Below are 27,541 nucleotides of genomic sequence, written 5' to 3'. Positions count from 1 at the left end.
CTTATTGGAGTGCCATCTTTAGTTAAGCGCTCACCTCTGTCTGGAAATAAGTGGTGTTAACTAAGACTTGTCTAATAAGGAATAAGGGATGTACATCTAGTAATAGTGACTATGTGTTGAATTTACTTATCTCTTTTTGTGCTAGTGTAATTTACAAGTGTGTCTTTAAATAATTATATACTTTTACACCAAAGCTCTGGTCAGTGTTTGCTTGTACTGTGTCTTTGTCCCTATTGTGTATACTCTGCATACTGCCTAACTCAGCTTGAGAGAAGTCTTACTGTTCAGCCTCAGCTACCAGGTAAATCTGGGTGGTACAGACTGCTACCAATTGGGTTTACTGCCAACCACCTGTAGTCCTAAATCTTTTGCAGTGGTCCCTAAGGGAACTGCACAGGTTTCTGCCTAACAAGCACGAAGAGCGGCTACAACCAATTGAGGGAGAAATGAAAAACACCTAACAATGGTAGGTAAGGAGAGTGCCGGCTGAGAAGGAACGTGAGGCGGTACTTGTGACCGGCTAAGCGAAAGTAACAGTAGAAAATAAAAATGGAAAGACTGAGGAGCAACACATGAGAAGGAAACAGTAAAGCAAGTGTCGGCCAGGACTGGCAAAGGGAAATTATACGAGCTACAAAAGTAAAATAGAAAGTACTTGGTGCGAACAGTAACCGTGCGTTTAAACTCCCAGACTTGCAACACACTGGTGGGTGGGGCTAGAAGGCTAATATCGGGAAGTGAAGAAAAAAGACTAGACTGCCACTGAGGAACGTGACTGCACGTTAATGGTGGATCCTCCACCTAGACCAAAGCTTCCAGAAATTGTTCCTCATGACGGTGCTGAAAAAAAGACTGCGGTCTGCATCCCATTCTGGATTTGAGGCAGTTGAAATTGTTACTGTGCAACGACAAATTCAAATGATCACACTAGCTTCACGACTAGTTGGTAGCACTAGACCTTCAGGACGCCTATTCTACGTACTGATTCATCCGAAAATACAGGAAGTGCCCGATGTTCATGGCGGGCCAACATCATTACCAGTTCATAGTCCTGCCATTTGTCCTTGCTTTTGTTCCTAGGTTTTTCACCAAAGCTGGTGACGGTGGTGGCAGCTAACCTCAGGAGGGAGCACATTCACCTCTTTCCCTACCTGGATGACTGGCTAGTCTGAGCTCGCTCTAAAGATCTAGTGTTGGAGCATCTGTTCCACAAATGCACTCTATTGCACAGCTTGGGCTTTTTTCTGAACTACAAAAAGACTTTGGATTCGCCATCCCACTTTCTCTGATGTATAGGAGCAGTCTTGGACACTTACTTGGACAGTGTATTACCGCCAGAGGACTGAGTGGTGAACATCTGTCGGAGGGTCAAAATCCTCCGATTACAGGAACAAGTGCTGGCCTCTGTTTTGCTGCTCCTTCTGGGCCTCATGCGTCCTAGTGGTACCAGAGGAGAGGATGCGAATGAGATCGCTCCAGCAGCTTCTACATTGTCAATGGTTGCATTTTCAGGCCCACATGTCACTTTTGACAGGTCAAGGACCAGGTGCCTCACAATCTGTTGGAACTGACAGTGAGTGGACTGTCTCCCTCAAAGTTTCAGGGACTAATTACTTGCTCGAGCTGGGGGTTATCAGGCTGACCCTGCTGGTCACCTTCCGCTTTGTGAAACGCAATACTGTTGTAAACCTAATGGAAAACATAGTGGCCATACACTACCTTAAAAAAACAGTGTTGTGGGGGTCTTTGCCTGTATGCAGAGAAGCAGTGTTACTGTATTTCTGGACTTTGGAGCACAGAGTCTCTCTGACGGCAGCCAGTCTGGCTTGAAAGAAGATAGTCACATTGAATGCCTTGAGCATACAGACTTTGACCTCCCACAAATGCAAGCTCTGCCTGGATGTTCTGGAGGAGATTTTCTCCATTTGGGGAACTCAAGTGGACCTCTTTGCTTCCATTGTGAGCTGGAAGTGCAAGTTGGTTCGTTCCAGGGTATTTCCTTGTCGGGGAGCTGTGGGGGAATGCGCTGACTATCAAGTGGACATTCAACCTTCATGCATTCCTGCAGATGCCTGTAATTGTGCTGTTATCAAGAGATTGTGCCAGTTTGTAGCAACGTTGAATCTCATTGCTCCGGACTGGGCCCGTAGGACATGCTATCCAAAGTTGCGGATGTGTCTGTCTGCTCTTCTTTGCCCCTTCTGAGGAAAGTCGATTTGCTCTCCCAATCGGAGCGGCTAACCTCTGCTGCCTGGACCGTCATTCTCGGCTACGAGAGGCTGAGATGCACAGAGTGGGACTTGTCGGATTATAGCCTTGATGTTCCCCTTTCAGCGTGAGAGACCTGACAGTTTGTCTTCAGGTGGCGCACATTTCTGGCTTGGTGCCGGGAGAGGGTTCTGCTGCCTCTGTTTTTGCTGTCGTTGCCCCAAGTGAGGAGGTGACTTTGCAAAGGGGAGTGTCTGTCCTGGACATCTGCCAGACGGCAAATGTGCGTCTTTGCACACATTGGCATTACTGCTTGCATTCCCTTTCAGGACAGGACATCTGTTTTGGTAGGGCTGTCCTTCAGAGTTTTCTGATCGAAGTGTTATCCTTGCTCACCTCCCTCTTCCAGATCTACCTACTGCTTTGGGAGTCTATCATAGATGAGTCTGTAGACTGAAGGAGTTCATTAGGAGAACAAATTACTTAACTCTCGGTAATGTTCTTTCTGGCGGATGTTCCTCCCACGGATTCCTCTTTGCATGCCCTAGCTGGCCCTCTTGCCTATAACTTGTAAACTATCGGTTCTGCTTTCCTCAGCATCCGAGTGCTAGGGCAAAAAATTGGAGCTGAGGTCTTGGGGAACAGCGCCTCAATACGTAATGGCCCTGATATCTGGTGCAGTGTATGTAAAGGCATTGGACGGTGCAGTGCTGCACCCACTTGCAGCAGAAAAAGATTCTGCTGAGCAGCTGCGCTGTGAATAACACATTATAGCTGAGGAATGCGTGGGAGGAACGTCCATCAGAAAGAACTGTTTGCCTTTTGCATTTGTGACTTAACGTGTCACACAGAATCTTACACTTGTTTGTCCATATTAGTTTGGCCTTCTTGTTTTGCCAGGTCAGGAAATCCCTTATACGTTCATGTACTTGCCCAGGAAAGCTGCTGCTTTTTGCTTTATAGTGATGCTTTCGCGTGTTGCCCGGGAAAGGGTGTGGGACTGTCTGGTGTCACTCCAAATCCGAGTTGCCAATCTAGGTTTGGGGGGAGGAGGGATGAGTGAAAGCAGTAGTTGTACCCAGTTCTCCAGATAAGCTTTTGAAGTCAGAGTATTTTACTCCGTTTTTGAAAATTTGGAGTAAAATTATTTTTATGGGAGTAAAAATGTACCGATGACTGCGGAGCCTGAAAAAGCTCTCTGGGAACGCAGAGGTAAACTGACAGTGGGGAGGGAGGCTTCAAAGTCTACTCCGAAGAAGGAAAAGTAGTGCAGGGGAGTCTAGAGACTCCACTCAGCGTAAACGATCAAAAATGTCCCGGTCAAGGAGTCGATCGAGGCAGCCTTCGTCTACTTCAAAGAAGGTGAAGAAGAGACACCATAGGTCTCCCTCTTCAGATTCCGCTACTGAGGTAATCGGGTGCCCAACTAGGTCGGATTCCCCACGTAAATGGGATGCCTTTAGAGTGGAAATTATGCAGATTTTTGAGAATGCGGCCTCAACCCCCTTCAAAAGAATCAAACCAGAGCCATGCCCCTGTCGCTCCTTTGGACAACTCGGGGAAGTCAAAGGCTACTTTGTCAAAGCCGAATAGTAAACCGGCTGTACGTTGAGATTCTCGAACCGATGAAAAGGCGTCAAAGGTATCTACTTGAGAACAGAGTTTGTCCCTGATACCGTCGAAAAAGCATAAATCATCGAGACCGTCGACTATTTTGTCGACGCCATCTGCGCTGAGCTCTTTGCCAGAATCGAGGGCGATTCCTAGTAAATCAATCCCTTTTTCGAAGTGGCCTTCAACACAGTCGACAGAATTTTAGATCTCACCGAAGCCCACCGGTTCAGGAAAAAGTTATTAAGCCTGTACCGAAAAAATACTCAAGTCATGGATTAATTTATGAGGAAGAAATTGTTTCTTATGACTTCTCCATTTGGGGTGCAGTTTGGCACTCAAAATGTACCTGAAGTGCTCATTGACTCAGAGTAAAGGATGAAGAAATTGTGACTCGTTCCAGTCCGCTAGTGAACTTGACACTTCACCAGAGCTGGAGTTTGTCAGGCCTGACCCCTCGGAGCATGCCGATTCTGGTTACAGAAATGTTATGAACAGGGTCACGCAATATATGGGGTGGAGTAGGGCTTCTCCAGCATATGAGCAGGGTGACATGATAGACATCCTAGACCAGGGACCTCAGAAGGACCCAATCTTGCCCTTCAGAGGAAGGTTGTGGCCAATTGGGAAGGTCCAGAATCTGGGCCTGCAGTGAACAGAAACTTCTCAAAGTATAGACTCTCTAGCAGCGATCCAGACTACCTTACTAAACACCCTACGCCTGAGTTTTTTTTGTTCAGGCTGCTACTTCAGCCAAACAGTCTGCCTATCCCGCTATCCCCACGGATAGAGACAAGAAGGTTGATGCATGGGCTCGCAAGGTCTCCACATCACGCAGCATGGCCTTGAAGTCTGCCAATGTTAACTGTACCTTGGCTAGATTTTCTTATACCCTGTGGGACTGTGTTGCCATGGCGGCTGAGTACATCCTGGAAGGCGAGCAAAGAGACGGCTTCCTGAATATAGTTAAGGATGGATAGGTGGCAATGGGAGAGTGTCTTCAGTAAGGATCGGATACAGTTTACCGCATCAGCAGATGCATGGCTGCAAGCACCGTACTGCGCAGATTTGCATGGTTGTGGAAGTCTGGGTCTGCACTGGACGTACAGGACAGACTGCTCATCATGCCCTTCGAAGACTCGAGGTTGTTCAGCAGCATGGCGGATGAGAGTCTGGATAAGCTGCAGACCTCCAAGGCAGCGACTAAGTCCCTTAGCGCCTACCATTCGTCAATCTCAACCCTATACAGACTCATCTTCCTGGAGGGATCGTTTATTTTTCGTTTCTAGTCCTCAGTTGGTAGAGGAAGAGGACAGGCCATATAAAGGGGGCGAAGAACATTTCCTCGTGGTGGAAGAGGAAAGGGTGCAGAATCAGCTCCAGCAGCATTTTTACCCTGAGCTGCTGCAGCCACCTCTAAGCCACTCTGAGGCCTTGACCCACAAGACCCCGGTGGGAGGCAGAATCTCTCAGCATCTGAACGAATGGTGGGCCATTACTTCAGATGCTTGGGCACTGGAAACAGTAGCCCAAGTTTACTGCCTTACTTTTCAAAATGGGCCTCGAGGTCATCCGCCGAGAACACTGTCAAAATTCCTGATCCGCTCATTGTGCAGGAAATTGTAACCCTGCTAGAGAAACGTGCAAAAGAACATGTACCTGTAGCGGAGAGGAACAAGGGTTGGTATTCCCCCTATTTACTCTTTCCCAAGGACGACGAAGGATTGAAACCCATCTTGGACTTAAACAAGATCCTCCGCAAGGACAAGTTCAAGATGGTTACCCTTTCTCAGATCCTTCAGGCTCTCCAACTCCAAGACTGGTTGGTATCATTGGACCTTCAGGATGCTTACTTTAATGTGCCAATCCATCTGAAGAACAGAAAGTACCTGAGGTTCGCAGTTGGCGGTTCTCACTATCAGTTTCAAGTTCTGCCATTCGGGCTGACCTCTGCCCCGAGGGTTTTCACCAAACTGATGGCAGTAAGTAGTGGCAGTGTTTGAAAATAGAACACTTGAAGGGCCACAAACTCAGAGGCTTCTGCAGGGCAAAGTTTCAGCAACTTTGCACAGTAACCAAGACCGGTCTCAATTGAGAGCAAGTAAGGCTACACAACAAGAGGGAAGTTCTTAGACTTTACAGTACCTCTGTTTAGAAGAAATGGTTCCAGCTGGCATCTGATCCTGTGCAGCTCTGCAGATCCTGTTGTTCCTGAGCCTCAGTCATGGGGACAAGAGGGAGGACGTCTGGGTACTCCTGCTCTGCAATGGGAAGGTCAGCGGCAGCAATGGGCAAACTTCAATTCACCGGTTCTTCAGTGTTTCAGCTCCTCGCGTCTGACAGCAAATAGCAACTCAGCGGTTCTCGGATACCACTTCAGATTTTCATTGCTTCTGGGGTCCAGCACTCTGAGGGGGCTCAGACTTGGTCAGTACTGCATCAGGGATGTCCGGATCTTACTAGTGCCCGGATCCGACTTAAAAGCAACGCACACAATCTGGTGTTCCTCTCCCTGGCTCTTCGGTTCCAGCAGCAGTGGAAATGCAACCAGGTTCGAGAGGATGTCCAGACGGGCTTACTTTGGAGTGGATTGGTCCCACCAACTCAAGGGGACGACACGTCCTTGCAGGGCTTCTCTAGTCGAGGCGAATTTGGACTTGAGCACAGCAGCAGGGCTTCACCGGGCAAACCAACGGTCTAGGAGTTGCAGCAGGCGTCTCTTCCAAGTTCTTCTTCGGTTCCCTTGTCCGGTGGTCGACTCTGCCTTCCAAGCCAAAAAGCCTAGCATTTTATGCAGGTTTCTCCCACTCATTCCAGCCTAACTGCCAATCACACAGCAGGGTGGCTGTCCTTGTCGGACTTCCAGCCGGCCAATCACCTTTGGGTGCATTCCTATAACCAAGGGGATTAAGCACAGGGAGTTTCGGGCACCTCCCTCACTTTCTGCCCCTGCCAGAAATACTGGAGCCCGAGGCGGGCTACACTTGTGAATCCCGCCAAAGAAAAAACAACCAAAGGGACCAAACCTGGTTTGGCACGCAGAGTAAATCTCAAGAAGGACCTTTCGGACAAGAGATGGCGAAAAAAGATGATCGGCCCATTTTGACGAAATGGGCACCCATGGGTGCCTTACCGTGGCTGCGAACACAGCCTGTGGTAAAAACACACAATGGTAGTAAAAAGTAGACTGCTACAAGCCATTGATTGTAGAAAGGGTAATGTTATATATAGTAAGATGGTGTGTGGCGGGTCTATAAAGTTAAATGTAAGTATTCAATTTCACTTCACTGCTCTTGGAAATAGTAGTTTATCCAAGAGAAGGTATTTAAACCTTGGGGAAATCTAAAAGACTTCCCTGTGCCACTGCACGGAATGTGCTGTGTGACGCAATGTACAAAGATGATGCCCATGGAGTTTGTCAGCCTTCACAACCACAAGAATCAGTGTTCAAAATCACATTAACATACATGAGTGGGGGAAAAAGGGTCTCACTCTCTCCAGGCAAAAAAAATGTAAGTCCTAGAGTTCAGCAAAAGAGCTGGGGGTCTCTAAGGTCGAGAGGAATTGGCACATTTCTGAGAATTCTCCCCAACAGACCCCACTTAAAATGTATGCATGCTTGTAATTTCCCATGAGTTGATCAAATAAAATGTGAAATTTAAGTTATTACTGGGATCTAAATGAGGCAGTTGTATCGCAATTTTTCTATAATATATATTGTTTTTTTACCTACTTGCAGGGATTCAATAGCAGAGATTCGTGCTATATGCATTGAAGAGATTGGAGTATGGATGAAGATGTACAGTGATGCCTTTCTAAATGACAGTTATTTGAAGTATGTGGGTTGGACTATGCACGATAAGGTAAAACCTTATATAATAAAAATGTGAAATTTCATGTAAAGGACTGGATGTATAATTGGATCTTGGCCAGCTCGGTTACCCAAGTAGTTGGTTAGTACATTTTGATGTGAAAATGTTTTTCTCCACCATGGGGTCTGGCATGGTTTCACATGCTCCTGAATATTCGGTCAGGCCGGGAATTTTCAGTAGAAAAAGTTTCACTTTCACTTACAAACGGGATTTTTCCTCTAAACCAATCGTACCCTGGGTCATACTGCCCCCAGCCAATGACTGCCCTCTCCCTAAGCGCCTCCTCTGGCAGCAATCTTCATATTTTTACTGCACGTTCATGTGTAGGAAAGTCCACGTGTTTTGCTTTGTGAGCTGATCTAATTTTTTCACACTTTTTCGGTAAAGTTCAAACCAAGTGAGTGTGCTGTTTCTCTTAATCGGCCGACAAACAAGGCTCTGTTTGTTGATTTTCAATGCCCCTCAAGGGAAAGAATCGTCAGTTTCATCGAAGATTCCAGAAGGACATCAGGCTTGCTCTGCAATCTGGACCATGTTGGAGGAGAAGGAGGGGAAGCTCCCTTTTCAAGCTCTGCTCCAGCTGCTGACTACGTAGCGTGTTTGTGGAGGACACAAACCTTCAATGCCTCTACTGTCCCATCTGCATCACAGGGGAGCGAATTGCGAAATCTGCCTCTGGTTCTCCAAACAGTGAAGGATCGTCACAGTAGGCTGGCAGTGTGGCTCAGTGCCAAGGCCTCTGCCCCGTGCGGCAAGTGGGGCATGCCTCACCCAGTACTGGCTGGTCCAGAGAATGTGCTTCTAAGTCCTTTGAGGGTACTCCATCCGTAGGGGCCCAAGACGAGGCCAAGCACCGCAAGTCTGTTTCCATTGGGGGCGCCGTACAAGCAGGTTCCCTCGACGGGCAGGTCACGCTCATTTTCACCATCTGCCTCATCTCCAGCCATCGGTCCAGCTCCTTTAAGAGAAAATCGGCTAACCCGGCTAAGCTCTGGGGGGAAAAAACAAAGGTTTCATATATCAACAACACAAGGCTAAGAGGAAGACCATCTTGGCGGTACCTCTTCTGGACAACATTTGGGAGGAAGGCCTGGCTTTGATGGGAAACCCAGCCATGGCCTTGGCCAAGAGGGTTCGGCTGGAGAACAAATCCCGAGTGCCGTAGTCTGCACCCAAGTGCCTACGTTCACAGCCCTACCCGGACTCGGTCTCAGCGACTTGGTCTAACCCCTCGCATTCATCCTCCGTCCCTCTGGATAGCAAGTGGAATAAGTTGGATGCTATGATAAGAAAAGTAATCTACTCGGCAGCGTCAGTCAAGGCAGCCAACGCCCTTGCTATCCTGACCAGATAGGACACAAAGCTGTGGTATAAGATGGCCTCATGGCTGGGGTTCCTACCCGATGACAAGCGGGTTGAGGCACTTTCCATCCTCCAGGACGGGGGAGGTGGCTTCCGACCATGCCATCACAGAGGCCCTGGACATACCAAAAAGGGGTTTCCGACAGATGGGGAACGGTGTCTACCTCTGTCGTCATGGCTGGCTGAAAGCCACCAAGTTTCGTCAGGAAGTCCATGTGAGGGTTCTGGACATGTCCTTTGGGGACACCGTCTTTGGGAAGGCCGTTGACGAGTCGTTGCAGGCCATGAAGACGGACACTGAGACAGCCCTTGCCTAGGGCACTCTTCAACACCGCCCATCCTTTTGTGCCTGCGGTGGGTAGTCTGGCAGAAGGCGAAGGGTCCTCTTCATACAGTCAACCCTCACAGTCCATGACCCATGAGGCCTACAGAGGCTGTTGCAAGGCTTTCGGTGGAGGTGCCAGATGCCGGCGCTCCCAAGGCGGCACGCAGAGCCCCGAAGCAAGAATAAACCTTCCAGGATGTTGGGCCTCCACCCATGCACCCTGGTTGGAGTCTGGCTGCCGGGCTTTGTCAGCGAGAGGATGATAATATCCCCTGATAAATGGGTGCTGGACGCCCTCACCCACGGACACTCTCCAGTTCCAGTAGAAGTGTCCGCGCATAACACCAGTTGCCTGGCATGAGCAGCACATCCCTCAGCTCCTGCACGAAGAACAGCCGTGATAAAAAAAGGGGGGGGGGGGGCAATAGAGCTGGCTCCAAAGCTATGCCAGTGTTCCGGAGTCTACTCCAGATACTTCTTGGTAAAGAAGACTGGGCGATAGAGCCCCATTCTTGACCTGCGGCACCCCAAGTCCCAAAAATTCAGGATGGTCACCTTGCAGCATGTGCTTGGCCAACTGGAGGAAGGAGACTTCTTGACTTCGCTGCATCTGGGGGACCCATAATTCCACGTCCCCATTCATGAGAAGCATCAGAGGTTCCTGTGCTTCGTAGTACAGGGAAGGCACTGCCAATTCAAGGCCCTCGCGCTCAGACTGAAATCGGCACATAGGGTGTTTACGAAGTGCCTGGCACCAGTGGCGGCCCATCTGCATCTACAGGAGATACACGTACCTCAACAACTGGCTCATCCAGGCAGAGTCAAGGGAAGAAGCCGCCGAACACACAGAGAGGACCGTCCGGCTGCTGACAGATCTGGGATTCCCTGTCAACTATCAAAAGTCCTGCTTGATAACATTGCAGAATGTGCTGTTCCTGGGGGCCAGGCTCAACACGCTCTCCTGCCTGGCAGCTCTCCTGAAATAGAGGGCAGTGGCCATGCTGGGCAAGGTACAACGGCTGTTGGCACTGAAGACCGCCACAGTGCGGACCATCAAGTTGCTGCTCGGCTTGAAGTTGTGCATATACCTGATCTGGCTCTGCAGGTTGCGGATGTGACCCCTTCAGGAATTTCTGGACACTTTGTGGATCCAGGTGTACGGAAGCTTCCCCCGTACCAGGAGACTGTCACCACGGACGCTCCCCTGGACGGTCGGGGAGCCCACAACAGACGTCTCCACGCTGTGGTTGCCGGAGGAGAGGGATCTCCACATTAGTGTCCTGGAGCTGCGGGCAGTGTTCTGGGCCCTCAAGTCGTTCCTTCCGTCCCTCAGGTGTGAGTGTCTTCACAGACAATACCACCACCATGTTCTACATCAGGAATCAGGTGGGGGGCAGCAGATCCCCCAGCGCTCTACAGAGGCGCAGGATTTGTGGCACTGTGCTAACTCCAAAGAGATGTTCCTCATCCCTTTTCACCTTGCAGGAGTCAAGAACACCATTGCAGATTCGTTCAGCAGGGAGCTGCGCTCCTTCCATGAGTGGGAACTTTGACATGATCAAGTGGACAGCCTCTTCCTCAAATGGCGTAGACCCCAGATCGATCGGTTTGTGACGTTGACAAATTCCAAAAACTTGAAAATCGCCAGCAGGTTCCACCAGCAGAGGAGCATGGGGGACATGTTTTCCTTCCTGTGGGAAGATCTGTTCTGTACGTGTTCCCTCTGTCATCAATCAACTCAAACGGTGCTCATGCAGGATGATCCTTGTCTCCCTGGCGTGGCTGAGGCAGATTTGGTACTGGGTCTTCTCAGCCCCACGCACCACCCCCCCGGTCAATTTGCCAGTGGTTACTGATCTTCTCACCGGAGAAGGAGATGCAATCCTACATCACGACCCAGGGTGCTGAACCTGGATGCTCGACTTCGAGCTGGGGAGGGGCAGCGCGTCGTCGACTCTTCACTGCTACGGGCACAAGTGGAAGCGTTTCGCGATGTGGTGCTGGACACAGACGATCAATCCTTTGAGGCACACAGCCCTGCGGTTGCTGCTGTACTTGTCCTTGGCCAAGGTGGATCTAGCGGCTTTCTTCGCTACATCAGGTCTCTAGGACGGTCTTCTCTTTGGCCCCACTGTCTTGTCAAGGATCTGTTTTGATTGTACCCGCTGATGAAGGCTCCTCCCCCGGCATGGGAACTCAACGTGGTACTGACGAGGCTCATGGCGTGGGGGGGGCCCTCTTTGAGCCTATGCATCAGGCCCCTCTCAAGTTCCTCTCACCGGAGACTTCTTTCCTCGTGGCCATCTCCTCTGCCAGCAGGATAGGTGAGATTTAGGCCCTATCCTGATAAAACAGCCTAATCAGACTTTTCACGACACAAGGATGGTTCTCTGGAAGCACCCATCCTTCAGAATTCCACTTCAACGAGCCTTTGGTGTTCCCTGTGTACTTTCCGATACCTTTGTCACCGGCTGAAAAGACTTTGCACTCGCTGGATGTGGCTTGTGCTCTGAAGGTCTATGTGGCGCACACAGAGTTTCTGGAAGACTTCTCAACTATTCGTGAACTTTGGTCCTGTGATCCATGGGAAGGCCTTGTCCAAGTCTTCCATCTCCAGGTGGCTCTCCAGCTATATCACACTGTCACTGGTTGGCAAAACGACCATGCCCGGCCGTCCGACAGTCCATTGCACCAGACCGATCGCTGCCACGACAGCGTTCCGGTCTGGTGTGCCCCTGCTGGACCTCTGCAGGGCTGCTACGTGAAGGTCTGTGCACACCTTCATGGGATACTACAGTGTTGCCAGGGCAGAGTTCAGGGTAGGCCAAGCACTGCTATGCTACCTGTTCACTAGAAGGTGACCCTGTTCTGGAGGTAATAGTAATTGCTTTTACTGAGCCTTGCCACCTCCCTTGGCTGTGGAATATTGTACTGCTATGCATTCTTTATTCATGAGCATGTGAATCCATGCCAGACCCCATGCTGGAGACGGAAAAAGTTACTTACCTGTAACTATTGTTCTCTAGCATGAGTCTGGCATGGATTCACATGCAAACCCTCCCGCCGTCCCCTCTGTGGCGCTTCTTGGTCATACTGCCACTTGCCGTGCTTACCAAATCTGAAGGAGGGGTTTAGGGAGAGGGCAGTCATTGGCTGGGGGCAGTATGACCCATAGCTCAGTGATATTGGTGTATAGGCGAAGGACAGTTTAGAAACTAAACTGAAACTGTTTTTTCTGTTACCAAGGATTCCCAGCCGGGCGGGGAATATTCATGAGCATGTGAATCCATGCCAGACCCATGCTGGAGAACAATAGTTACAGATAAGCATGGGGTCTGGCATGGATTTACATGCTCATGAATATTCCCCGTCAGGCCGGGAATCCTTGGTATAGAAACAATCAGTATCAGTTTCGTTTCTGATCTGTCTTTCTTAGTAGTAACCAATCACTGGTCTCTGGGTCATACTGCCCCCAGCCAATGACTGCCCTCTCCCTAAGCCCCGCCTCTGGCAGCCATCCTCAGATTTTTACTGCACGTTCAAGTGTTGGGAGTCCTCGTGCTGTAGCTCTCGAGCTTTTGCTGCGTTTTCGTGCTTTTTCAGGAGATTTTTCTAATTTCTCGGTTAAATAGAGCCTCCAGCTTCACCGTTTCTACATCCGATCAACGGGGACCAGTTTTGGAGTTTTCTACGCCCCTCAAGGGTGAAGATTTCATCGAGTTACGCTTTTGGAGGATTCCAGAAGTTCCGAGGCATACCCCGGACATGGCCCAGGAGAAAATAAGTTCGACGCCCGGGAAGCTGTTCAGGACCTGCCCTGGATGCCAGCTTCAGAATGTGTTCAAGGAGGACGAGCATTCGTTATGCCTCTACTGTCTCCATGAGGACAAGACACACGGAGAAGGACTGTGCGTTTTGTGGGAACATGTCGGAGCGGACCATGAAGGATCGCCACCTCTGTCTCGCCAACAGGCTGGAAGGGAAGAGCCTGTTAGGCGAGAGGAAGAAAAAGAAGTCCGAGCAGTCTTCTAAGTCCTGTGAGGGCGCCCCGGTGACGGGGGCCCAACGAAAGGCCAAGCACCGCAAGTCTGCGGGTACCGGGAGCGCCGAACGGTCGGGCTCCTTGGCTGCCAGGCAGGGCGCATCCTCCCCAGCGCCATCAACCACGAGCCAACGCTCTGGCTCGGGTAAGAGGAAGTCCGAGAACCTGGCGAAGCTTCTGGAGAGGCCCCGGTCGATCTCGAAGATTCCGGCAGAGGGGGAGCGAGGCTCGAACCCTCCCCCCAAGGTGAAGGTCCCAGGCGTACAGAAGGTGATGATGGCCTTAATTCACCCTGCTAAGACCTCGATTGAGGATGTCGCAGCGGCCCTGGCTCAGCCTGTGGAGGCTACGCCAGTGGAGGCGACATCAGGACCCAGAGTCTCCCTGCCACCGCGGAGGGAGTCGTCTTTCAGGCCCATTGAGAAAACCCCCACAAAGTCCTTGTTGGAAAAGGAGGGGGAGGGGCAGGTGGCCATCGTGGATACAGACACGACCTCGGAAGAGCTCATCGAAGTCGTGGAGGAGGCCCAGCCCATCGGAAGGGATCCCAATGAGGGCGACGACGAGAGCGACTGTCGGTGACGAGGTTCCTCAAGATCCTTAGTGCCCGTCGTTTCCGGTGCCGCAGGACACTTTGGCGGCCATTTTGTCAGCGATCAGTCCTTATGCTTGGAGATGAAGGTTGCCCCTCCCCCCAACGGAGGTACCGGAGCCAGACCCGACGGGGGAACCGGAGCCGGGACCTTCGGAAAGCCCACCGCATAAGAGGACGCATCCTCCACCACCTCTCGCACCTCTGCGGCCTTCTCTGCCTTCCCCCCAGTCTACCCACGGGGATGATACAGGCACGGACACGGCTACGACAGGTACAGATGACGACGGAGGCGATGACGGGACGTGTCCCCCGTCGCCCCCTGCTCGGGCGTCCCCCGTCACCCCCTGCTCGGGCGTCCCCCGTCGCCCCCTGCTCGGGCGTCCCCCGTCGCCCCCTGCTCGGGCATCCCCGCCCGACGAGATTGGATCCTTCCATGCCATGATTTCCAAGGCATCCGAGCTCTTCCAGCTCTGTCCAGAAGAGAAGGAAGGGTTCCTTTACCAATGGCGCGAGGCTAAAAGGAAGACGGTCCTCGCCGTAACACTTCTTGATGACATCTGGGATGAGGGGCTGGCCCTCCTCAAGAACCCTGCCACGGCGCCTGCAAAGATGGACCGGTACGAGAAGTAGTACCAGGTCCCCGACGCTGCCCCTTGTGCCTTTGGGCACAACCTACCCTGGATTCGGTCGTCGCAGTCCTCAACATCAAATCCCCCCCCCCCCTCCGGACGGCGAGGGCAGGAAGCTGGACACGATGGGACGACGGGTCCTCTCATCCGCAGCAACGACTATCAAGGCGGCCAACGCCCTGGCTATCGTAGCCCGCTACGACAGGGAGTTGTGGTTCAAAATTGCCCCTCTGTTGGACTTCCTTCTGGACGCCAAAAGGGCTGAGGCCCTTGAAATCTTACAGGAAGGTGAGATTGCTTCGGACCAGGCCATCGCAGTGGCAACGGACATCGCCGACACCGGTTTCCGTCAGTTGGGCAACAGCGTTTGCCTGAGAAGACGAGGATGGCTCAAGGCGACGGATTTCCGCCAGGAACTACAAACCAAGGTTTTGGACATGCCCTTCGACGGGAACAACCTTTTTGGGAAGGCGGTAGATGAGTCCCTTCAGGCCATCAAGACAGACACGACGACGGCGGTCCTTTTGGAGCTCCGGAGGCAGACAAGGTGCCTCCAAGGGATCCGGCAGTGGCTCCTCGACATACCGCCAAGCGGCAAGATCTTTGTCTCAGGAAGCCTACAGGGGACGCGGCAAGTCAGGTGGTGCCTGTCGTCGGGAGGTCAAGGAGGCAAGGCGGCCTCCAACAAGATTGAACCGACCGTGGGGTCGGTCCCCCGCCGAAGCACCCCTGTGGGAGGCTGGCTGGCGAGGTTCGTCAACGTGTGGGAGTCCATCTCCACCGACCGTTGGGTGCTGGACGCCCTGGCCCAAGGGCACGCCCTCGAGTTCCAGAAGAAGTGCCCTCGCGTTCCACCCGTGGCCAGGACAGAAAATCACGTCCCTCAACTACTGTTGGAAGTAAGGGCAATGCTCAAGAAAGGTGCCATTGAGCTCGTCCCAAAGAGGCTTCGGGGCTCTGCAGTTTACCCAAGGTACTTCCTCGTAAAGAAGAAGACAGGAGGATGGCGTCCCATCCTGGACCTGCGACGACTGAACAAGTACATCGAGGCACAAAAGTTCCGGATGGTCACCCTCCAGCACGTGCTGGGACAGCTGGAGGCGGGAGATTTCCTGTTGTCGTTGGACTTGGAGGATGCGTACTTCCACATCCCCATTCTAATAAGATACCGAAAGTTCCTCAGGTTCGTGGTCCAAGGGCTGCACTACCAGTTCAAGGCCCTCCTGTTCGGATTGAAGTCGGCACCCAGGGTGTTCATCAAGTGCCTTGCACCGGTGGCGGTGCGGCTGCGCCTGCAGGGGATCCACGTCTACCCCTACCTGGACGACTGGCTCATCCGGGCGAGAACAAGGGAGCTCGCTGTGGAGCACGCTATAAAGACCGTCCAGCTGCTCACGGACCTGGGGTTCTCCATCAACTTTCCAAAAATCCCACCTGCTCCCGTCGCAAGTCGCCCTGTTTCTGGGAGCCAAGCTCGACACAGTGGCGCAGCTGGCCTCGCCGTCGGAGGAAAGGACCAGGACCATCCTGGGGAAGGTGCAGCATCTGCTGGCCACGGACATGGCCAGGGTAAGATCTATCAAGTCCCTCCTCGGGATGATGTTCTCCTGCATTTATCTGGTGCGTCTTTGCAGGCTTCGGATGCGCCTCTTACAAGAGTTCTCGACGCCCGCTGGGTCCAGTCGACGGGCAGCTTCGAGGACAGGATCCCACTCAACGAGACGTTCCGTCAGGCGATTCGGTGGTGGGTTACCCGCTCATCTGTCGGCAGGCACGGACTTTCATACCCCAGCTCACTAGGTGACGGTGACGGATGCCTCCCTGGGAGGTTGGGGAGCGCACTCCGGAGATCTTCACTCGAGAGGCCTTTGGCTCCCGGAGGAGAAGTCACTCCACATCAACATCTTGGAGTTCCGCGCAGTGTTCTGGGCTCTCAGGTCTTTTCTTCCGTCCCTCAAGGGCAAGGTGGTGAGGATCTTCACCGACAACACCACCACGATGTTCTACATCCAGAAGCAGGGCGGAACCAGATCCCCAGCCCTATCCAAGGAAGCCCAGGATCTGTGGCATTGGGCCGTCGCCCAAGCGATGTTTCTGGTGCCTTTTCATCTGGCAGGAATAAAAAAACACCATTGCCGACTCGCGCTCGTGCCACGAGTGGGAACTATGCCAGGATCAAGTGGATTGACTCTTACGACAGTGGGGCGAACCCCAGATCGATTTCTTCGCGACGGCGACAAACTCCAAGTGCCGGAGGTTCGCCAGCAGGTTCCCCCAGCCGAGGAGCATGGGCGATGCTTTCTCGTTCCCCTGGGACAGCCTATTCCTTTAGGCGTTCCCTCTGCTGCCGTTGCTGCTCCGGCTCATCAACCAGCTCAAGAGGTCCTGGTGCAGGATGATCCTCGTCGCACCGGCGTGGCTGAGACAGATCTGGTTCCCGGACCTTCTGTACTTGTCAGCTTCCACACCAGTAAAGCTGCCGACGGACGCGGATCTTCTCTCCAGAGAAGGAGGCGCCATTCTTCACCACAACCAAGAGTCATTGAACTTGCAGGCCTGGCTCCTGCAGCACTAGAGTTTGGAGGGTACGACATCCCAGCCGACTGCAGAGAGGTTCTTGCAAAGGCCAGGGCGTCCTCAACGCGGACTATGTGCTACAGACATAAATGGAAGAGGTTCTCTGGTGCCGTGCACAGAAGATTAACCCTCTGCGGATTACGGCCCCTCAAGTATTGCCGTACCTACTGTCATTGGCCAAGGCTGGACTAGCTCACGCTTCCATCAAGATGCATCTGGCCGCCATCTCACGATACACCAGAACTACGGGACGGGCGTCCTTGTGGTCTCATCGGCTGGTGAAGGAATTTATGAAGGGATTGTTCCGATCATTCCCGCCGGTGAAGGCCCCGGCCCCGGCGTGGGAGCTCAACGTGGTGCTGACCAGGCTCATGGGGGCCCCATTTGAGCCTATGCATTTGGCACCGTTGAAGTTTCTGTCGTGGAAGACAGCTATTCTCGTGGCCATCACTTCCGCACGACGAGTGGGAGAGATCCAGGCCCTATCTTGCAAGCCACCATACTTGACGTTTCACGACACTAGGGTGGTGCTTAGGACGCACCCCTCCTTCATGCCCAAGGTGCCGTCGGACTTCCACCTCAACGACCCCTTGGTGTTGCCAGTTATCTTCCCGCCGCCTTCGTCGCCGGCTGAGAGGACTCTGCACTCGCTGGACGTAGCTAGAGCTCTGAAGTTCTACGTGGACCGCACGAAGGGTTTTCGGAAGACATCACAGCTGTTTGTAAACTTTGGACCTGTGAACCAAGGGAAGGCTCTCTCGAAGACTTCCATTTCCAGATGGCTCTCCGGATGCATCATGCACTGTCACCGGTTGGCAAACCGACGGCTGCCCGGCCGTCCGAGAGCCCACTCGACCAGAGCGATCGCTGCTACCACAGCGTTCCTGTCTGGTGTGCCCCTGCTCGACATCTGCAAGGCTGCGACGTGGAGGTCGACACACACCTTCACGAGATTGTACTGCGTCGATCGGGACTCCAGGGAGGAGTCCAGGGTCGGCCAAGCTGTGCTGCGCAACCTGTTCGCTTAAGGTGAGCCTGACGAGGAGGTAAGAGATGCTTAATGTTGAGTTGTTGTATTGCTTAATGTTGAGCCTGTTGCCACCTCCCGTGGTTGTGCATGTGTGTACTGCTATGTATTCTTATATTCATGAGCATGTGAATCCAAGCCAGACCCCATGCTGGAGAAGGAACAAGTTACTTACCTGTAACCTTTGTTCTCCAGCATGGGTCTGGCATGGATTCACATGCGAACCCTCCCGCCTACCCCTCTGCGGCTCTTCACTTGGTCATTATGCCACTTTACGTGCTACCAAATCTGAGGATGTCTGCCAGAGGCGGGGCTTAGGGAGAGGGCAGTCATTGGCTGGCGGCAGTATGACCCAGAGACCAATGATTGGTTACTACTAAGAAAGACGGATCAGAAACGAAACTGATACTGATTTTTTCTATACCGAGGATTCCCGGCCTGACGACGGGGAATTTTCATGAGCATGTGAATCCATGCTGGAGAACAGTTACAGGTAAGTAACTTGTTCCTTATTGAATAACTGTTAGAGGGTGTTGTGAAGAGTCAGGAACGAAACTCTGACACAAGTTAGCCATGTTTTTGGTCATATACTTTTATTCAAATCAAAAATGGGTTGGGAAAATGCCTCTCTGACCTTGCTTTAAGAGGAGTTTCCCTACCCAAACCAATCTGTCAGTGGCAGAATGTCCAAAGCAAAACTGTTGGCGTCCACATTTCTATTCTGACCCTCACACTCTTATTAAACTAAATTCTACTGTTAAAATGCTAATGTGTTTGGTGGTTCAGAAAAGTGTTCAAAAAGGAAGAATAAACTCCAAAACACAGGTACATCAAGGATAAGGATCCTTGCTCCAGAGGGTCTCTCCCTTCCCCTAGATTACTCTTTACTTGTGATATACTCCTACGTCCTGTCCCCTTTACTTCATCCGTGTGGGCGTCCCCCCCAACATTTGTCAGGGGAAAATGTAGCTTCACCTTTAAATTTAGGTGTGGGGTCATGACCCTGGGAATTCCCATTAAGGCTGTTACGCAAGATTATATGCAGTACCCTTTGGGTGCACTAAAACAGCCTTGACCTCCTGGCAACACACTACCAACCTTTGTAGTACAGACTTATTATTTTGTTTTTATTTTATTTTTATTAAGCATTTAGTATATAAAGAAATACAAACATTTTGCTTAGTCCTTGAGAAGAAAAACAGTAAAGAAAAGTTCTTCTCGCCATCCTTCATAAGCCAAGCAAGAGGTTCTCCTTCTTGTATCATGTCATTAATGTTTAGTCTTTGATATGTCCTGTATGAGAAGTTGCCTGGCTATGAGACAGTGTAGAATCAGGTTTTCCATTGACAGTCATCGCTGCCAGTTTGGTCAGCATCATTTCTAGGAAGACTCCTAAAGCCCTGGTTGTTCTTTGGTTGGGATTTTCATATAAGGCTTTCCACCATAGGTCAGAGTCCAAACCACAAGCTGCCGACAAGATTTTACTCAGGATGTTCGTTCTTTTAGCTTCTAGTTTTTCACAAAACATTAGTAGATGTTGTAGTGATTCCTCTTGTTGATGGTACAATCGACAGGTGTGATCGTTCGTCAAACCGTATTTCTTTAGATTGTGCTTTGTTCTGAAGATGTTTAGTCTAAAGCTCAGGATCAGAGCTCTGTGTTTGCTGTTGGCACTTTTTCCTAAGTATTTGGCCAATATCTTGGGATTTTTAGTGTTTTCGGCAATGTGTGCCTGCATGAGGCTGCCCGCGTAGTTTCTGATTGCGAACAGTCTATTGATCGGAGTAGTGTTTTGACTCGCTGTGGATGAACTCTTAGGGTCTCTTGGCTTACACTCATTTGGTTTAGGAATTAATTACACTTTTGTCTCCACACTGTTAGTGTCCACGAGGGTTATTTGTCATTCCCCTTTTTTAGAACTACATATTGTGGTGGACAGTCTGAGCTCTATCTTTCTAAACGTGGTTAGTGTTTGTTAGGCAGAAACCTGTGCAATTCCCTCTTGGACCACTGCAAAAGATTTAAGACTACAGGTGTTTGGCAGTAAGCCCACTTGGTAGCAGTCTGTACCACACAGATTCACTTGGTAGCTGTGGCTGAGCAGTCAGACTTCCCTCAAGAAGAGTTAGGCAGTATACAGCGTATTCACAATAGGTCAAAAGGAACACAGCAAACACTGACCAGAGCTTGGTGTAAAAGAGATATAATTATTTGTTTAAAACCACATCTAATAAAACACACAGGCACTAATATTAAGCAGTTCAAAAACACGGTCACTAAAAGATATACACTCCCTTAAAAGAATATTAGACAAGTCTTAAGTAAACCCCCACTTATTTTCAGACAGCGGTGAGCGCTTAACACAGATGGCACTCTAATAATTTGTTTTAAAAGGGAGAGAAAAGCAGAGTATAAATTGAAACAGATCCCAACACTTTCACAAGAACACAGCAAGAGAGGAAGGCAGAGTCAAACTGTGAAGTTAGAGTTCAGAAGGCCGAATCCACTTTAAGAGGATCAGAACGAAATGTGTCCAAGGTCACACGGTTGAAAAGTGCACAAAAGTCTCGAAGGCTCAGAAAGAGTTAAACCAATCTTTCAATCGATCAAGGAGCAGGTGAGTGCGCCCACCCATCCGCACCCCTCTTGCCTGTAATTTTACTGTAATTGGTGTGCCCAGGCCCCGCGTTGCCCCGTGTCTCCCGGCCTCCCCTCCTGGTTCTCGCTCGCCCGCCCTCCTCCCAGCCCACCCCCCACTCCTGATTGGCTGCATCCAAGTTGTTTCCTGGGTCTAGCGACCCGTGCTGAAGCACCCGCTCCCTTTCAAACGATCAAGGAGCAGCTGAGTGCGCCCACCCATCCGCGCCCCTCTTGCCTGTAATTTTACTGTAATTGGTGTGCCCAGGCCCCGCGTTGCCCCGTGTCTCCCGGCCTCCCCTCCTGGTTCTCGCTCGCCCGCCCTCCTCCCAGCCCGCCCCCCACCCCTGATTGGCTGCATTCAAGTTGTTTCCTGGGTCTAGCGACCCGTGCTGAAGCACCCGCTCCCTTTCAAATGATCAAGGAGCAGGTGAGTGCGCCCACCCATCCGCGCCCCTCTTGCCTGTAATTTTACTGTAATTGGTGTGCCCAGGCCCCGCGTTGCCCCGTGTCTCCCGGCCTCCCCTCCTGGTTCTCGCTCGCCCGCCCTCCTCCCAGCCAGCCACCCACCCCTGATTGGCTGCATTCAAGTTGTTTCCTGGGTCTAGCGACCCGTGCTGAAGCACCCACTCGCTTTCAATCGATCAAGGAGCAGGTGAGTGCGCCCACCCATCCGCGCCCCTCTTGCCTGTAATTTTACTGTGATTGGTGTACCCAGGCCCCGCGTTGCCCCGTGTCTCCCGGCCTCCCCTCCTGGTTCTCGCCTGCCCACCTCACAGCCCGCCTCCCGACCCGCCCCTCCCGCCCTTCATCACTGGTCCTCCCAGAGCAGCCCTCTGCCCGGCAGCCCCCAGCGGCTAAGGTCCCCAAGGCCAAGGGCGGCTCCAACAGAGGCGGCTCCAGGAGTGTCAGCAGGTGTCGGCAGGGGAAGCCAAGGAAGCCACCAGACACCAACAAAACCGTAAGTGTTGGCTTGGGTGGGGGTTAGAGCAATTACTCTATTCCAGAAAGCTCCTGCCACTCTAACATACCTCACAATAGCGCGCAGTATAATGTCAACCAATGATTGTTAGCATATGCCACACTTAGATGGAATCTCTAAAAACCTTGCTGAGAAAGTTGAATTTAGAAGTCTACCCAATTGCATTTGAAGTTGCGCCCAATAGCCTCTCTGAGAAAAGCTGAATTTAGAAGTGTACCCAATTGCATTTAGAAGTTGCGCCCAATAGTACCCAATTGCATTTAAAAGTTGCGCCCAATAGCCTCTCTGAGAAAGTTGAATTTAGAAGTGTCCCCAACTGCATTTGGAAGCTGCACCAAAGAGCCTCTCTGAGAAAGTTGAATTTTAGAAGTGTACCCAATTGCATTTAGAAGTGTACCCAATTGCATTTAGAAGTGTACCCAATTGCATTTAGAAGTGTACCCAATTGCATTTAGAAGTGTACCCAATTGCATTTAGAAGTGTACCCAATTGCATTTAGAAGGTTGCACCCAATTGCATCTAGAAGGTTGCAACCAATTGCATCTAGAAGGTTGCACCCAATTGCATCTAGAAGGTTGCACCCAATAGCATCCTCTGATAAAGTTGAACTTAAAATTGTTCCCAATTGCATCTAGAAGTTGCGCCCAATAGTACCCAATTGCATTTAGAAGTTACGCCCAACAGCCTCCCTGAGAAAGACGAATTTAGAAGTGTACCCAATTGCATTTGGAAGTTGCGCCCATTACCCTCTCTGAAAAGTTGAATTTAGAATTGTACTTACGTGGTCTCTTGGAGCGGACGAACGCATGGAGCAGATGGATTTGTAGAGCGGATGAGTATGCTGAACGGTTAAGTACGTGGAGCTGGGGAATAGTATGTTGAGGCTAGCAGTGGGTAGACCTGAGGAGTGTATAGATCAAATAAGCGTACTGATCAGAGGTGTATACAGAGCAGTTGAGAAAGACGAACGCATAGGCAGACATAAGCACAAGCACGGGCTAGACTGGAATGCACGCGCAAGTACACGAGTGCATACGTATGGAACACATGAGAGCATGCATGAGCCTCACTGGAGAATGAAGACCAGACTTGAGCACGCAAGGTGAACCAGAGTACATGAATATGTCGAGCAGACACGAATGCGTAGGACAATCCTGAACACCTGAAATGAATAAAAATACATAGATCGGACCTGCCCGCCCGGAACTGCGTGACAAACATAATATGCTTTGGAATGCAGGGAACGTTTGAAAAACAGACCATACCACACTCCACGCTTACTCTCTCCCTTACTCCACCACTCATCTAGAACACAGAGATACTATGACACCATTCGGTATAACTGTTCTCATATCTACATCTCCCGCTCACCCCACATCACTCTATGTAAACACTGCTGGTTTCACACCCCCCAGCCAGGCGTTCTCCTCAGGCCTAACACAGCCACACTCGTTCTGGATAAAGCCGGCGAGAGCGAACACATACTCCTGATCTCTCATCCACCACATCTACCGCTATGAAGCAGCTACCACCTGAATTCCGCACCAGCTGCACACATACCTGGTGCGCACAAGCACTTTTTGGACTCTCTCTACTGAACTGAACTTCGGTTCCCAAGGGCGTTCAACCTACCAGCGCCTTCAGACCATACCAATGGTATATAAGGTGCTATATAAATGCAAAATAACATAACATAACAAAATAAAAGGACCAGTTAGATGGTCAAGGCGGCCAGCCCAGTCCAGAAGGTTAAGGGGTTATTATTACCTTGTAGCAATCTTTAGAAAGGGAGGCCTGGCGGACACGGTACCTGAAAGTGGTGACAATACTCCAGCGGGGGCAGTTGTTCCTGGCAGCGGTTGCAAGTCAGTGCTTCGTCCGGGGGAAGAGAGGATCTCGTCGGGGAGGAAGACAGGAGTCCGTTGCACTGCCAGGGAAGAAACCAGCCGCGGAGTTCTCAGTTAAAAGGTGCCGTCCTTTTGTTCGCGGTCCAGTGGTAAGTGGCTATCCGGTTGCCGGGGTGCTTGGCATGGGCAATTCGACCACAAGACGTCCTGGGATGCGAGTAAAAGAAGGTGAACTGGTTGTGCTCACCAGTCAGGGGAAGAAGACTCTCCAGCAGGGAGATCTTCTGTCGTCAGGAAGTGCTGAGTTGGTTCCGCAGGGCTCCACCGGTGGTGTCGTCGTAGCAGGTCGGCTCAGCTTCTCCCACATCGGATTCTCAGGTCCTGTGGCGACTTCTGAAGTTCCAGTCCCCAAAGCCCTGCTTTTATGCAGCACACCCCCATTCACTCAGCCTAGCTGTCAATCAAACATGCTAAGTGGTGAGCCGGCCGGCTCACCACTTGGGCCAATCACACAAGAGTGCGACTTGAGTTACCAAGGTAACTCAGTCCAGGGTGCCTAAACCTCCTCCCACACCCCCTGTGGTACTCCGCCTGAGTGGCACCACTTTTGGAGGCTTCTGTGGAGAAGCCCGCCAAAAGTGGAACAAAGGGCTCGACTTGGGTTGGAGTCACAGAAGAGAACACAAACGCCATTTTAGAATCGAGTCCTGGCAAAAACTACCAACCGGCGAATTAATATTAAATAAATAAACCGGCGGTATGTTCGAGGCTATGAGAATTAAATAATTAAAGTTGGTAGCCTCGAACAATGGGAAAATCCCATAGGAAAATATTTGCGGTCGAATATAAAGAGTAGTATCCACTGCCACCAGCCAAAACTCGATCAGGGGGGACGGAGACGTGCCCCCTCGACTAACAGACCCCGGGGCAATCGAATTGCCCCGACCAGTACATCCTCAATATGATTTTGTACTGGTTTCTGTTCATAATTTGGGACTAGTAAAGCCAATGGTGACTTTACATGCCCTGGGAGACAGTAGTCAGTCCCAGGGTATGGAGTCTATGGTGGGGTGTCACTATGACACCCCTGTGTCACTGCACGGAGGGTGCTGTGTAACACACATAGTAAAAACACATGAGACCCTATGGAGTAAAGGACCCCATAGCCCATAAAACACATTAACAGTCAAAGGAACACCATAAATCATGTCCAAGAGTGGAACAAAGTGTCTCACTCTTGGCAGGAGAAAAAAACACTCCAGAAATCCAGCAAAGCTGCCGGGGGACTCACTAGGTTAGGAAATTCAGCATAAACAGAGAATTCTCCCTAACAGTGTTTTCCAAACGATTTGCACATGAAGGGAGTGCAGTCCGAGTTTGTGACGTATTACTCCGATCAGTACACTATTTTGCAAGATTAAAATTTTGTGCCAGAATCTTCCCTCGTGTTTATCCCAGGTTTTCCAAGGGATTCTTAAACCGATGTCGCCTGCATATGTGATTGCTGGTACGATCTTCAGATTATAGAATTCCACGATCGCCTTAATGGAGAACTTTCCATATCGCCTTTTGAGAATTAGGGCTTGAGCTGTTAGCTGGTCCATCTTTGAGTAGAGGTGCTGTATCCAGGGTTTATCTCCCCAGTCGCTGCTGATGATGGCTCCTAAATGTTTTATTTTTGCTTGTAGCTATCGGTTGGTTAAGACACCATTTAAAAGGTTTTCTTACTTTTGTTCGAGGATTTTTAATGACAATTTCCGATTTTGCTGCATTTATTTTTTGGTTGTTTTTTGTTCACCAATTTTTGTAGTGCGTCCAGCTTACGTTATAGGCCAATTGGGGAGGTGTCAAGCAGGGTAAGGTCATCTGCATACAATAAGTGGCCTATTGGTGTTCCTCCTAGACGTGGTGAGCACAATCTTTCAGGTTCCTTTTTGTCTTTAATTTCTAGGATGAAGAAGTTATACAGGAATGATGCCAGGGTAAACCCTTGTTTGAGGCCCCTTGTGGTGTGAATGGCTCTACTTAGGCAACCGGCTTGATTTAATTGCACCTGCAGTGTTGTGTCAGTATGTAGGCTGATGATGGCTGCTAGAAGATCTTGTGGACAGCCCTTGACCTAGTTTTCACCATAACATTTCTCCATCGACTCTTGTCGAAGGCCATAGCCATGTCAATGCATGCAAGGAACAGGGTTTTATTTTCCTTTATTGTCTGTATTTTCAGCAGATTTAGAATAGGCAGATTTAAGCCACCATCTACTTCTTCGACGAAGCTGGCTTTTCTTTGGTCCTGGCCTAGTTCTTGATAGTTGATATCCATTCCTCCAATCTTTTGAGCAGGATACCTACGTATATTTTACCCAGAACGTCCAGACGTGATATTGGCCGATAATTGTCTGGTATCACCACTGCGCGTTTCCATGAGGTAGGGATTTGTTTGAGGTTTATTCTTTTGAAAAGGATGTTGCACATCTCAACCCATAGTTCCGGTGCTTGTTTTAACAGGATATTGGTTAGTCCATCTGGCCCCGGTACCTGGGATGCACTGCTTTTTTTTTTGATTAAAGTCAGAATTTCAATTTTTCAGAATTTTATGTTCCAATGGTGGTGGTGGTCTTTTTGCGCCCATGTAGATTTATTGGTAAGATTTTGGCGATCGATATTTTCAAAATGAGCAGACCATTTAGATTCAGTAATTGAATTCAGTTGGTTAAGGCTTTGTGCGTTTTGTTCTTTATTTACCAGGGTCCAGAAATATTTTGCGTTTTTGGTTTCCAGTGCCATTAGCATTTTTTCCGAGTCTTTTGGTATAAGGTCGCTCAGTATGTTTTTACCCAGTGACGGTAAGTTGTCTTGAGTTTTTGCTCTGTCATTTTTATCGATTTATGACTTGTTTTCTTTTTTTGCTAATCGCAGATCCTTTGCAAGCTGCTTTTTCCTTGCGTGCAAATTGGGATCAAAGCAACGTAGCCTTGTGATTTTAACTTTGTTTGTTGGCTCTTGGCATTGCGGAACATTGTTAAACATGTTTCGTACTCAAAGTTGTTCTTGTCTTCTTGCCAACACGCTACCAACCTGTGTAGTACAGACTTAAACCAAAGGTTGGGTTCCTATTGCCAGGAGGTCAGGGTTGTTGTAGTGCAGTGTTAGGCAGGATTGGATGCAGTAGCATTTGGGTGCACTACAACAACCCTGACCACCTGGCTATAGGAACCCAACCTTTGGTTTAAGTCTCTACTACACAGGTTGGGTCAATGAGGGGTCAATGTGAGCTGTTGGGGAGTTATAGATTCACAGTGACACGTATTGAAATAAACACTTTCACACACAAGGTTTCTTGAATAAACAACTATTAATGTATTTATCAGTCAGCTAGAATAAACCTTCAGAAGGGAGCAATGTAACACACCACACAAATATATTTCTAAACCTACTTTTTTTAACCGTTCTTTTTTTTTCAAACTTTCCAAAATTTCCAAACAAAAACAAAACCGACCTAAACAAAATTGCGCCATGAGACACTAGTTCCCCTCGCCCCCTCCCATCCCAACAAATGTATAAAGGGTATATGGAAAACTCAGTTGCTTGTCATATACACTGTAGACCATGTGTGGTTGGCCTTGGAGTCTGTATGAAGCTGGTTACAGAGTTGAGCCATGTGAGTAGACATTGTCCGAAGTAGACTTTAAGTAGCCCACAGACACAACCTACACCCACAGGTGACTTCAGTAACAAGGGTGCTGGGAACATTAATATCTTACTGTTGGCATTCAGAACACTCTTTAAAAGTTAGTAAAAGGCAAAGGGTATTAGCATACAAGAGAC

The 27,541-nt window shown here is 50.2% G+C and overlaps 1 protein-coding gene across 6 annotated transcripts in view; it reads left to right on the top strand.

Annotated features, from left to right (window-relative positions):
- The window catches only part of STAG2 (STAG2 cohesin complex component), a 2,060,662-nt gene that overhangs the window by 664,848 nt on the left and 1,368,273 nt on the right, over positions 1 to 27,541 (top strand). For all 6 annotated transcript variants that reach the window (XM_069612659.1, XM_069612661.1, XM_069612663.1 and 3 more), the window contains exon 12: positions 7,559 to 7,682. In XM_069612659.1, coding sequence (XP_069468760.1) covers positions 7,559 to 7,682 — 124 coding nt within the window. The remainder of the gene's footprint in view (positions 1 to 7,558; positions 7,683 to 27,541) is intronic.

Source organism: Ambystoma mexicanum, chromosome 5p, assembly GCF_040938575.1.
Source record: "Ambystoma mexicanum isolate Mex_15411 chromosome 5p, UKY_AmexF1_1, whole genome shotgun sequence".
Taxonomy (NCBI): Eukaryota; Metazoa; Chordata; class Amphibia; order Caudata; family Ambystomatidae; genus Ambystoma; species Ambystoma mexicanum.
This window is presented reverse-complemented; position numbering and strand designations above follow the sequence as displayed.